The 13,844-nt window shown below is 33.1% G+C and overlaps 1 protein-coding gene across 2 annotated transcripts in view; it reads left to right on the plus strand.

The window, feature by feature from the left end:
- Positions 1 to 13,844, plus strand: part of LOC105327689 (dynactin subunit 1) — a 276,187-nt gene that overhangs the window by 158,134 nt on the left and 104,209 nt on the right. For both annotated transcript variants that reach the window (XM_034473808.2, XM_034473809.2), the window contains exons 20-21: positions 356 to 487; positions 10,294 to 10,377. In XM_034473808.2, the coding sequence (XP_034329699.1) occupies positions 356 to 487; positions 10,294 to 10,377 (216 nt within the window). The remainder of the gene's footprint in view (positions 1 to 355; positions 488 to 10,293; positions 10,378 to 13,844) is intronic.

The following is a 13,844-nucleotide window of genomic DNA, read 5'->3' on the forward strand; positions in this document are numbered from 1 at the left end:
AAAAAAATAGAGCAGTTATTTATAGAAAATGAACGGTGAAGTAAATTCATCCAATGTTTTGCTCACAGTACATCTAGTTATATTTGGCAATAAATCAATCCCTGTAAACAAAGTAGAAACAAACAGGGCATTAAAACCATGCAACACAAATTAATTCGTTTACTTTATTTATTTTCATCTTACTAAATTATAGCATATTTGTTAATCTAGAATCAAACTTGAAATATCATACTACTTAACAATTTAATTAGATTAAGTCTAGTAAAAACATTTATCTAGAATATGCTATTAAAGATTACGCTATTACCAAATTATTGATGTCTTTCTTTCATAAATATCTGTTTTGTAAATTCAGCAACTGCATACAGTTCACCTGTCTCAAGAAAAAGTGGAGTGTACAGCAATGATGGCTGACCAAGTACGACAGGTACAAAGTGCAACTGAGTGTGTAGGAACAGATATTGCTAGACTCAAGGTCCTTCTCATGGTGAGTTACCAATAGATGAAAGATGGTAAAAAAATAAAAACTAATATCTTTTATATAGGTATCATTTTTTTTTTTTTAAATAATTTTGAATTTATAGAATGATTAATGCCATAAAAAAATTTCATAACTCTCTTTGATGATGCCCTAGCTATAGCTCACATAAAAGGAGACTTAGTAATAAATCTTTAACAAAAATCTTTCTTACCATATAGCAATAAATGTGTAATGTCCTCACAAATCTGGGGATTTCAAAAAGTGATTGGTGTTGTAGAGAATCTAAAACTTTTTTCGTCTCCATCATGCGTTAACAATTTTACATTTTTAACTTCTTCTTAAAGGGGCATAGTCATGATTTTGGTCAAATTCTATTTTTCTGTTTTTATTATTTACAATGCTTTATATATGCATTTCTAATGAAAAAAAAAAATTGGGTGCCCGTCGATGAGTTTTAAGCAAGATACAGGGCTCACAATTCTTTGTCATGTAAACAAGGCTCGTGCCCTGTTTTTGTTTACATAGGTTCAATATACCAGTAAAAATCTTTTTCAAGATGATTTGTCTGTACTCTTATTCAATTTTAGCATAAATAAATAGTTCCTAACAATTAACATATTCATTTCAGGTCCAAAACTGGAATTTTCACTTCAACATTTAAAATGTAAACAAAAGCTTTGTTTACATAGCGAGGAATTGTAAGCTCTTGTTTTTATATAGGATCTACATGTATAATACGTACCACATTGTCCAGATATTTTGTATAATAACTCAATGAAGCTGATTTTATCATGCCTATTGTTGATCAGGTGAGCAATGTGGCCCCTGGACCTCTTGTTGAAGTACGTTGCACAAGTCAGTTAATAATGGAAAAGTTATTGATTGTCGGGCTCGGTTGGAAAGATTGACTTTGTCATTTAATTCTGTTCAGCAGCTTGTGTATTCTATTAGGTAGATTTTCTGCCTAATCAGTGAAAGGATTAGGTTTATTTAGCAGGGTAAAATGATGTAGGATTTCACATAGATAAATTTTTATGGTTTGGGACAACAGATTCATGGAATCGTAGCAGTAAGTAACGAATTGCATTAAAGTAGATTCTGATACATCATCACACAGGTTATTCATACAGCTAAACTTTAGTCTGAATAACAAGAATTAGCTCTAGTTGAAATAGCTGCAAAAATGTAGCCCTCTCCCGATTTTTTTTTTGGGGGGGATAGGGCTACAACTCCATAGGATCTCTGTAATGGTGCAAGTGCGGGAGTGATTCACTCCCGCAACAATTTCGTCTCAAATCGTTTATAATTGACAATAACATTTGCATTTCTTACCTGAACTCAAACATTGTAGATGTCTATGGCATAAATTAATCCAAAAATTTCAAGTATAGTCCATATATCGGTTATTTTTCGTGTATGTCAACAACAAAAGTTGAATTTGTCTGCCATGCTTACTGACCTTGACCGGTTTTATTTTGGGACGAGTCTTGGTAAAAAGCTAGGCAAACCCAGGCCGGGCCAAAATAAAAGCTCGGGCAGATCGATATTTTCCAATTTTCTTTGTTAATAATCAACCAATTTCATTGAAATTTTCAGGATATGTTACTAATCGATATAGCTGTATTCGCTGTGAATATTTCTGCAAAACAATGTGAATTTAGAAATTTATCGACGATTGTTGATTTCCAAGTTGGTAAAATGGGTAGGCAAACCCGGGTCAACATTTTACGGTTTTGTGGACTTATTTAAGAAAAAACTAAACATTTCACGTTTAATTCCGGTAAAACATATAAATTACTTATATATTAAGAAATAGTCATTTGTTGAACGGAAAGTAATAATTCTTCAATAAATAGCAGTTTTTAAGAAAAACCAGATCATTAAAACCGGATCTGATCGCCCGGGACAAACTTGATAATTCCGTAATAGTTGCATGTCTATGTTATCCCACATGAATATTATTTATGCGTTATTAATGTTACTTTTAAGAGCATGTCTACGAGAAAACCATGCAAATATGCAAAAAAGCTGTGGCAGCAAGTCTCAAGAATGAACAGAATTTTATCATAGATTTAAAGGATACCCATCTAGAGTCAGATATATGATGTTTGTTTTTGCACTGGATGTTTCTATTTATAGTAACGGCCAGTATTGCATTCTAGTTAATTAGCCTCTAAAATCCAAATAAATTTCAATGAAATTGGTTGATTATTAACAAAGAAAATTGAAAAATATCGATCTACCCCGGCCCGGTTTTGCCTACCCATTTTACCAAGACTCTTTTGGGACAGCCAATGAGAATTCAGGAGCCAATCTTGAACTGAATATAGGAATTCCCCTATCTTAAACATAATTAACGCGGTAAATATGAATTTTCCATTATATTACCATTTCCTTAAATGATGTTTTAGTGATATAACCAGGTGAGATCGATTATTTACACTGACATTTACGTTATCAAGCCCAGCAAAACTCCAAGCGTACATGTACATCCCATAAAATCACGCGAGAACTGTCATGGCTGCTGAAAAAGACGACTGTAAACATGCTGATGTGTTTTATCTGGTTTTGATTTATATACGGTTAATTTGTTCTACGTGAATTAAAAATCATTTTATCTAAAGGAAGTCAAATATAAAATCGATCTTTTCAGACTGAAGTCAGCCGCATTAAAAAATTAATTTTGCACCATTACGGAGATCCTGTGGAATTGTAGCCCTCTCCAGTAAACATCAGATATAAAAAATCGGAGAGGGCTACATTATTGCAGCAATAGTTGAAACTGACAAGGAGTCCCTTGTCAGCTCTTTAATTCTGTGAGAGATTTCCAGAGAACATCCTTTATGGGTGGGCAGAAACTGTCTGCTTGGGGGGCCAGTCTTCTGAATTTGTTTATCTTAAATCGAGACAAAACGTCAACAATTACATTGGTTTTGCCTGGAAGAAACTAAATATATACTGAAAATGTATTTAGCTGAACACCAGTTAGCCGTCTCATCCATTGCATAATACAGAGGACTTTAGATCGTCCCTTTTGAATGATATTCACTGTAGCTGCGTTATTACCATAGAATAGTATTCTTTTTTAAGACAAATATTTTTCTTAGAGAATGGCAGCTACAACAATAGGGTAAAATTCACATAGTGCCATAGATATGTCCCTGTCTGGTTCACTTGGTAATTTTTCTGGCCAACTGTCACAGAACCAATGACCTTTGAAGAATCCCCTGAATCCTAAGGTAAATGAAGCATCTGTATATAAATGCATGCTATTGGCTGGAGTTCTTTCTATATCATAGAAGAATGATATGCCATTCCACTGATCCAGAAATAATTTCCACATTCTGATATCTTCTCTACACTCTGCAGTCAGATGAATGTGATGATGGAGCTCCTGCACTGAAGAGGCTAAGCTCAAGAGATAGGAATGTAATGATCTTCCTGGTACTATGACAAGAGAAGCAAAGTTCAAATGCCCTAAAAGTTGCAAAAGTTCTCGTTTAGTACAACTTTGCTTTCTCCACTTTACACAAAAAAGATGATACTGGGAAGATAGTATAGGAATACCATAATGCCTCGTGTATAATACGCACCCCCAAAGTTGACCAAAAAATGGCGAAAAAACAGCAGGTCCTATGTATAGCATGCACCCAAAAAATGGCGAAATCAACGGCCGCCATTTCCCCCAAAACTATCGATATTTAATAATAATTTTATAACCCAAGCGTAATTACTGTAATTTTGTGATCGGAACATGGCCCAAGTCTGATATTAGAGTCAAAGTTCTTACAATTTTACTTAAAAAGGACAGCATGATTTACATGGGCGGTATCAAATATCATTTGACACTTCGTAAAGAGTTTCTTTTACAACATCGGAGAAATTAAAGATCATTATACGTAGAGAAGAACGGCAACCGAGCTTAGTGCTTAAAAGTAATAATGTTTGCACATATGAACCAAAACAACATCAAAAGAAATGATTTAATTGATTAATGAATTAATTAAACCCTTTGATTGTTGTTAATAAACATTGTGAAAAAACGTATGTATGTCGTGTGACAGGGGTATTTGTTGAATGTTTAAGAAATCAAATGCCTGTTCAGGTTCTGGGCATCTCCAGTATTTATTGGGATAGATAGTAAACAAATGAATAGCCCTACAATGAATAACAACAATATAAATATACGGCATAAAAATATTACAATAGGTGCAAGTTGCGCTAAGGGGGAACAACTCTTTACCTTATTCCATTATACATGTATGAATTACGTTATGTATTAATTCATGTATCTAAAAATAGGTTTACAATGATATTCATCTATAATGTCTATAAACAGATTAAGACATCACTATATTTTTCTAAATTATAAAACACAGTTAAAAATACCATTCTATGGGAATGCGCTCTTGTAAAGTACCGTATTCTTCGGGACATATGTCGATGTGGGGCAAAGGCTGAATTGCTCATTTTCATTCAAAATTCAGGAAAAATCCTTAGACTAGCCGAATTGGGGGATAAGCCGATTTTCAATCGATGATTAGGCCAAAAAAAAAATATGTGTGTTTCCAGTTTCCCGACCGACCCTATTTTTTATGCGCCGACCCTAACACTTTTTATTCTAAATCCAGATTACCAACCGTAATTGGTTTAAACAATAGAGTCTTTACAAATCAGAGTTTAAAAAACACTTGTAACAATTCAATGGAAAACACCACTTATCAAAGCGTTTTAAAAAATTTTAAGTGCAGATTTGACAGCATGGATGAAAGTTATCCTTGGTTTTATTTTAGTTAAATTATTAATGCAATAAATAGTTTCTTAGGGCAATGATGTGTTATTAATTAATATAAAGATGTACATGAAAAAGTAGAGCCAAAGTTTTTTTTTTTTAAATTTCTGGGTGTGGAGACTGCAGACATCGAAAGTCTTTGAATATAGGCCTAAAACTCATTCACATTATAAATATAATATAATGCTGCATTTTAATTGCAAATGAAATTTTTAGAATTAGTCTAAGACCATTAATTGTGTAATCATTAAAAAAAAAATTATTTTGAAAAGATTTAATTCTAAGGCTCTGACGTCTGATCAACCAGAATTGCCTTTGTGTCTGAATTCAACACCTACAGTTACAATATTAATGTCTACTGATATGTCAGTTGACCAGGAAAATAGAACTAATAACTACTATATAATATATTTGTTGTAATGAGTATTATACTCTGTTAATCTATAGTGGCTGTCATATTTATATTTTCTATTTACATGAAAATAAAATCTTCGTATACATTCCAAATTAATCTTAGATGTAAGAAAGCTTTTTAAATTCTGTAACAGTTGTCACTATCCGCAATTGCTCCACCTATAAAATACATTTTCTTAAAGTATAGAAAAATCGTATGCTAGGAATGGGAAAACTTAATTAAGAGCTCATAAAAAAAAAATTAATTGCAACACCAACCTCCGTGGTTCTGTCTGATAGAACTAAGTATAATATTTTACCAAACCTTTTATATTTTATTAATTTTAAACCTTATTGCTAAATTTCATTTAATCAAGTTATACTTTGAAAGCTTCTTGTAAATACGGGGTATGGCGCCGTCCATTAGCTCAACACATGGTTTCATATTCAAATAGAGTTATCACCCGTAATCGCTATGAATGAGAAAACGAAATACCATGCATAAAATATTTAATTTGTGTTCTTTTCCATGAATTAATTAAATAGTGACTTGCCGTTATGCAGAGAAGTTGTAATGTTAAAAACACAGTTAATGCAATGAAGTATAATGGTGTACACTACATGCCCCCAGGCTGTGTTTTAGTCATGGGTTTCATACCTTTGTATATATACACATGACTCCAGAATATCGTTATTTCATCCAACAGAGAATTAATTGTAAAAACACAAAGCATTTGATTTATTCTACACCCAACACCAGTGATTCCCACAAAAGCATGATTTACATGGGCGGTATCAAATATCATTTGACACTTCGTAAAGAGTTTCTTTTACAACATCGGAGAAGTTGAAGATCATTATACGTAGAGAAGAACGGCAACCGAGCTTAGTGCTTTATCACACCAGTGATTCCCACGAACGCTAGCAGACATGAAGAAATTCACAAAAATTCCCTCATATTACATTCTACCCGGTTTCGTTTTCTTTTTTACTACGCAATAATGGTTTCCAGGGGTTCATCCACGAACGTGGGGGGAAAATTTCTTTTGATTGGGGTTGTAAAGACATACTTCGTACAGTACTGTACATTTTATTACTCACGATGTTATTACAAAATTCAACGGGACAACTATCGAACAATAGTTCAAACGGACGAAAAAAAACAACCCTCAGAATAAACTGCTACATCAGTACAATGGATAAAAACAGTGGATTTTATATTTGACTGTTCAATTTTTTCAACTTGAGCTTATGATAAGCCAATACCGAGGGATAAGCCAGGGCTCGCGCATCGGGAAAAAAAAATACCGGCCTATGCCCCGAAAAATAAGGTATTATAACTCTATGGTATATACTATCTGGTATGGCAACTACAAATTATTGTAAAGATTACATTAATAAAATTGTACTTATGTTCACAATATATAAGGAAAAAACAGTGAACATATTCATGTTATTCTTATCTATTAAAAATTTGATATCTCACAAAATCATTCACTCTTACTGTGCATGAGCTATTGTTTTAATTTGACAAAATTATAGAATTCACTGTTAATGAAATGTATAACTATTAATCAAAATTATTAGAATTAGTAATGTTAACTTACCAAGAGGTAGAGTTTGTTACGTTTCAAAAGTCAGCTCTCAGATTACAAAAACACCTCCACTCTCATTGATGCGGCAAAGAACTATATCAAACCAGCTCCAAAAATTTGGAGGGAAATCTCAACAACCAATAAAATCAAAGAAGACAAAACTAAAAACCAGTTGAATACCTAGATACATTATATATTTGGCCAGAACCTTAATTACAACCCTAAGGCAATATATACCATATGGTCAAGATAGCTGCCTGTTCTATTCAATTGACCATGACCAGATTTTATTAAGTTTATAAAAGTTGTTATTATATACTTTAGTATTGAAGTTTATTTGTACAATGATTAATACATAATTTATTATATTAATGTAATTATCAATAAATTAATTACTTTTATTTATAGATTTATTAATTTCATAATTAATAAATCTGTAACTCCTACAGTCGTATATCGTCACTGTCAAGTTGTGCAAATGATTGATGTAATTTTAACAGTGTCTATGTAAAGCAATAACATTTTACTGCATAACTAGACACAAAGTAATTAAGTTTAATAAAATCAGAATAATTGCTTATCTACATGCACTTGAAAACACCCTGTGAAGTCCGACACGAGACAGGTGCACGCTTCTGACACCGGAAATTGTTAAACAAATATTGACCACACGCCGAGTCAACAGGTGGCTGCTTACGTAATGGCGAATACAATGGCGATATTCAAACTTGTTTGATGCAAGAAATAGTGTTAAGAGAGGATAAATATTTCAATACATGAAAAACAAAACTAAGAATAAGGTATTTCTGATGCAGTAAGTTTAGTATACACTTATACAACTTGCATAACACGCTATATCGGCAGTTACTACTCCAGTGGTATCAAGAATCACAGCTTAAAATAAGAGGGTAAAATTTTTGTCCTATGTACAACACGCACCCCCCACTTTTGATCAAATTTTGGCTGAAAAAAAGTGTGTGTTATACACGCGACATTACAGTTATTTTGAAGGTGTCGGATATATCAGTCTTGCACATCAGGGCACCTTGACCACATTGGACACTAATTTTAATAGCATCATCTATTTTTACATAAGACAAAGAGCATTCCTGTTTATCAATGAGTTTGTTCATATTAGGGTGAGTTTCATTGTTGTGAGGGCAGAAAGGTCCACAATGAGCCTTTTCTTTTTCGAATCTTTGTGTTCGGCAATTCCAAGAGGGGACACGCGAAAACTTTCAAAAGAAGGAGCTTTGTAAGGTCCTGCAAGAAATCTCTTCTCAACTTCTTTTGATAATAGTTCGTCAACTGTATCCATGTTTAGTAAAGCTGACCTCAAATTTCTGCATTCTCTTATTTTTAAGTCTGTTTTCTGCACTTTAGTATCAAATCCATTTATGAAACAGTCGGTGATATATGAAACAAAGTTTTGATTTTCATGATTTTGAAGCTCTAATTTCAGCTGTTCAATGTTTATAGTGGAGCAAGGTGTCACTGGGATGGATAGTCACTTATGATTGGTAGTCAAAGAGGCAGTATTCTTTGATTTGGATTTCAGGTTGCAAGTTGGTAATGAGTGATCTTTGTTCTTGCATGGGCTACAGACATGGAGGAAAGGGCAGTTGGTTCTTCTACATCTTTTTGATGAGTTAAAAAATTATTATTTGCAAAAATGTATGCAAAGTTGCATTTGCGACTTTTATTCTGAGATTGTGAAAAAGATATAGATTTGATCCATCAAATCTCAAGTTTTCAAAGTGGGGAAGACTGGCTTTAATTTGCTCCATCTACACATTTCGGGGTAATATAATGTGATTATGATAAAAAAAATTAAATAAGTATATATATATTTAAATCTTTATTGCAACATTGAAGACGGCGGACCCAATCCACTTCTACAATAGTGAATTTCATGAAAATTTTATATGAGAGTTACTAAAGAAATATTAAAATCAATCAAAAAATGACATGAAAATCGAATTAGATTTGGTTGATAGTGCAGACTCAAGTTTTTTTCTGGTGGGAAGGTTGGGGCCACAATTGGGGGTCAAATTTTAATTTGAGTTAATAGAGAAAAATCTTTCTAAATATCCTAAAAACCATTTGGCAAAAAAAGCTGAAGCTTTTGGGTAAGCATCCTCAGATAGTGTACTCTTGAAGTTGTTTAACTCTTGATTCCCATGGTTAGAGTGGAGGCACACTAGGTGGTTTAAATTTTACATTGGATTAAATAATGAAAACTCTTTAAAAATCTTTAAAAAAAACTATTTTGCCAGAAAAGCTTAAACTTGTGTGGAAGCATCCTCAGATAATGTAGATTGAGATTTGTTTTCATCATGATCCCATTTAAGGGGTAAGATGGGGTCACAAAGGGAAATTTTTTACATGGGAATAAATATTATAGAGAAAAGTTGTTGAAAATTTTCTTCTAAAAAACTGAACAACAAAATAGCTTTGATGTATAACATAAGAGTATGTGCAGACAAATTTGAATATCGATACTACTATATTGATTTGATTTTTTGGGCTTTAATACTGAGAAATCGGAAGAGTGCTGTCTTTTGTTTTATATATTTCAAACATCATTATAGTACTTGAGCATTACCAATTTGTTTTTATTTTCTCTCAATCAAGCTTCGCTAATTAATAATCAACGAAGATTCCTTTTAAAAATACGGAAATCATCTCGATTTTTTTGATTTTACAATCTTGCACATGCGCATTACATTCAAGCTAATTCACTGGAGTCTCTATAGTTTATGTTTAGGTTATGTAAATGACAACAATACGGTGTGTTGGAAGTATCTATTTCATAATTGTCTGATATCATATGCAATGTCAAACCGTGCACGCATGGGTCAAAGTCAATCCTTTTTAAGCAAGATATACTTTATTGTCAAGATATTTTGTATTTAATGCATTAACCATGAAGTTGATTTGATCACAGTTATGGCTATTGTTGCTCAATTGAGCAATGTGAACCTTGGGTCTCTTGGTTTTTTTTACAGCTATAATCATATTTATACTTTCAGCCAAAGCAAGAGAAATCGGAAATTGCAATTCTTTTCAAAGACCTTGAAAACTGCAATAATGAAACGAAGATGTGTGCTAGAAAGGTATGTTCTTTCTCACTAGCCTGTCTGACTTACAGTGCTGCTATCGTGAAAGTTGACAAAACTATCCTATCCTATCCTATATCCTGTATCCTGCATCCTATCCTGCAAATAAGCTCTATCCTATCCTATCCTATCCCATACCTTCAAAATATAGGAATGCAAGTTAAATGAAACGAAATTTATGAATTAAATGATTTTATCAATTAATGTAGTACTCAAAATGAATAATTAAATCGTAAAACCGAATATTCTTTGAGCGGGATAAATCACTTACCTGTGCTACGGTAAAATTAAATCGTACGCGGGATGGACACAATAACGTAAACAAACAGGTAAGCGATTCTATTTTTTATTTTATCTATGCATAAAAAAAACAGATAAATAACTTCGATGCACTTATTGAGGAACTGTTTAGTCATATTTTTATCAAATTATTTTCTTATCACATATAACTGAGCGTAATGATCATTTATCGAGCGATTCGTTCGGCGATAAATGTAAACACGATCTGGAAATGAATAATCCCGCTAGGATGTTTATATCGTTTATAGTTAAATCACTCTGAGTTATTTTTAATGTTTAAATTCTTAAGCATTTATAGCTAGCTAACATTTATTGATTCGATTTGTTCAGGTTAATATCGGACAGAAATATGCGTCCCTGTTATTGGGCATCGAAGAAATTATATGAAACGTGAAACAATGTACATGTATGTTTCTAGTATACAGTCATGTTTATCTTTTAAAATGCCGAATTGGTCGTTTATAAATTCAAGCATTTATTACTTTGCAGACTTTAAATGAAGTAAATACAGAAATCTATTTCTGACGTTGTCAAATGTTGCATCGAATTCTCGCAGTAACTCCGTACTTGCGAACGAATTGACAAAGATGTAGCGCCAACATTTTAGCGCGCATCAATGTTATGCACCGCGTTCTTGATGTAAAAATTATTCTTAAATGGTTTAACTTGTAAAACTTATTAAATTGACATTGAAAATACATTGTTACGCCAATTTTCGTTTTGAAAAATAACTCTGTAATTCATACTCGAATCTGATTGGCTACAGGATGCAGGATAGGATAGGATAGGATAGGATAGAACTTAACTTTTATATTTCTATCATGTATCGTGCATCCTATCCTATCCTATCCTTGTCAACTTTCAGGATAGCAGCACTGTATCTCTGGAAAAAAATGCTTGTTGAAGATGAAAAGCATCAGTTAAAATATGTGTCCATTTAAGAGATTGACTTTGTTATATTAGTCATCTGAATCTCTGCACTGAATCACTCTCTTTTTATCGTAATCTATTGTTAATTGTTTACTACCTATTTAAACCTTCTATGAGCTTCAACAAAAATTGGAATGTGCCACCATATATAGGTGTATAAAGGCGATTTAAATTAACTTTCCTCAACATTTTTATTAATTTTCAAAAATATCTTTTTGGATATGCAAAAAAACACCTTTATTTGTATGAATATATATGTTGCATCAGGAGTGAATCCAAAACTCCCAGTAGTTCCAAGTCACAATGATGAATTTTTTAAAAACCAATGAGTGGGTATCTAAATTGTGTATGCCATTTTGCAAATAAGGAATAATTAAAAATTTTCAAAATTCTTCTTCTCACGAACCATTAAGCCAGGAAAGCTAAACCTTTTGTGGAAGCATCCTCAGGTAGTGTAGATTCAAAGTTGTGAAAATCATGACCTTTAAGGGTAGGGTGGGGCCAGATTGGGGGGTTGACTATTTGCTTAGGAATATATAGAGTAAATCTTTAAAAATCTTCTTATCAAAAAGCAATTAGCAAGGAAAGCTGAAACTTGTGTGGAAGCATCCTCAGATAGTGTAGATTCAAAGTTGTGAAAATCATAACCAACGAGGGTAGGGTGAGGGCACAATGGGGGGGGGGGGGGGGGGGGTCGACTTTGTACATAGGAATATATAGAGTAAATCTTTAAAAATCTTCTCCTCAAGAACTCTATTTGGCCAGTAAGCTGAAACTTATATGCAAGCATCCTTAAGTAGTGTAGAATCAAGGTTGTGAAAATCATGACTCCCGAGGGTAGGTTGGAGCCACAATCTTAAAAATCTCCTTTTCAAGAACTATTTGACAGATAAGTTGAAACATGTGGAAGCATCCTTAGCTGGCGTAAATTCAAGGTTGTAAAAATCATGACCCTCGGGGTAGGGTTGGGCCACAATGGGGGGTCAAATTTTTACAGAAGAATATGTAGAGTAAATTTTTAAAAATCTTCTTCTCAGAACTATTTGGCCAGTAAATCTGAAACTTGTATGGAAGCATAGGTAGGTAGTGTAGATTCAAAGATGTGAAAATCATGAACCCTGGGGGTAGGGTGAAGCCACAATGTTGCATTTTCACATATGAATATATAGAGTAAATCTTTAAAAATCTTCTCCTTCAAACCATTAGGCCAGGATAGCCGAAACTTGTGTAGAAGCATCCTCAGGTAGTGTAGATTCAACAGGTCGGGTACACTACCTTATATGGATAGCATTATTTAACACGTGACAGTATTTTCGTCAAACAGATTCTCCAATCCAGTGAATGAGTTGCAATGCATGACGGTCTACATCGTGTTTACGATTCAACAGACGCACATGGTTTTTATCTGTTTTATTCACAATACTTAATTGCTTGCCGGGATGTTTGTACATCTTGATTTTTACTTTAGAAGGTAAAAAAGGAAAGATTACGTACCATTAACTTTGTTCCATGCTCACATTGAAAAATACTGTTGTTTAAGTTGATCAATTGTTGCTTCAAAAATGATCAGTATCAAACGACTGACAAACATACGCATACAAGTACAAACAGGTTTTGATAAGAAAAAACTGCACAGTTGTGTATTGGTGACTTTATCATTGTACACTAGAAATAAATACAGGTAACTGTACATTTTTAACATACGTGAATAGCCACGGTAGTAGAAATGCACAAATATACAAACGCAGAAGCGCAAGCTGTGCAGCATTTAGTATTTTGTCCGTTAAGCATTCTGATGAATGTCCCTGAACAAAATATCAACGCGCATTCTAATAATGTTGTCTTAAATATGGGATATCACGTGAAAAAACGGTACTCGCTGCTTTTAATTCTATAGGACGTACCTCTCTTTTGAACATTGACAATGGGGTATTTAAATAGGTTGATATAAGTCCTCATATGCAATATTTTTTAAATGTGAGCATAGAAATTAAAGTTCAGACATAATTGTCCATATTAATTTCATAAATTTTGAAAAATCATTCAAAATGAGTTTCCAAAGGACAATTCAAAATGGTATATATTTTCAATACGCTTTGTATACACTGAAACTTGTAGTAGCCCACAATGCCTTGCAACTCATTCACCTGATTGGTTTGTCGATAAAAGTAAACAGATGGCTATTTTAGTATGCAACTTTATGCCGACGTCACAAAATATAGTGGTCTCGACCT

This window comes from Magallana gigas, chromosome 8 (genome assembly GCF_963853765.1).
Source record: "Magallana gigas chromosome 8, xbMagGiga1.1, whole genome shotgun sequence".
Classification (NCBI taxonomy): Eukaryota; Metazoa; Mollusca; class Bivalvia; order Ostreida; family Ostreidae; genus Magallana; species Magallana gigas.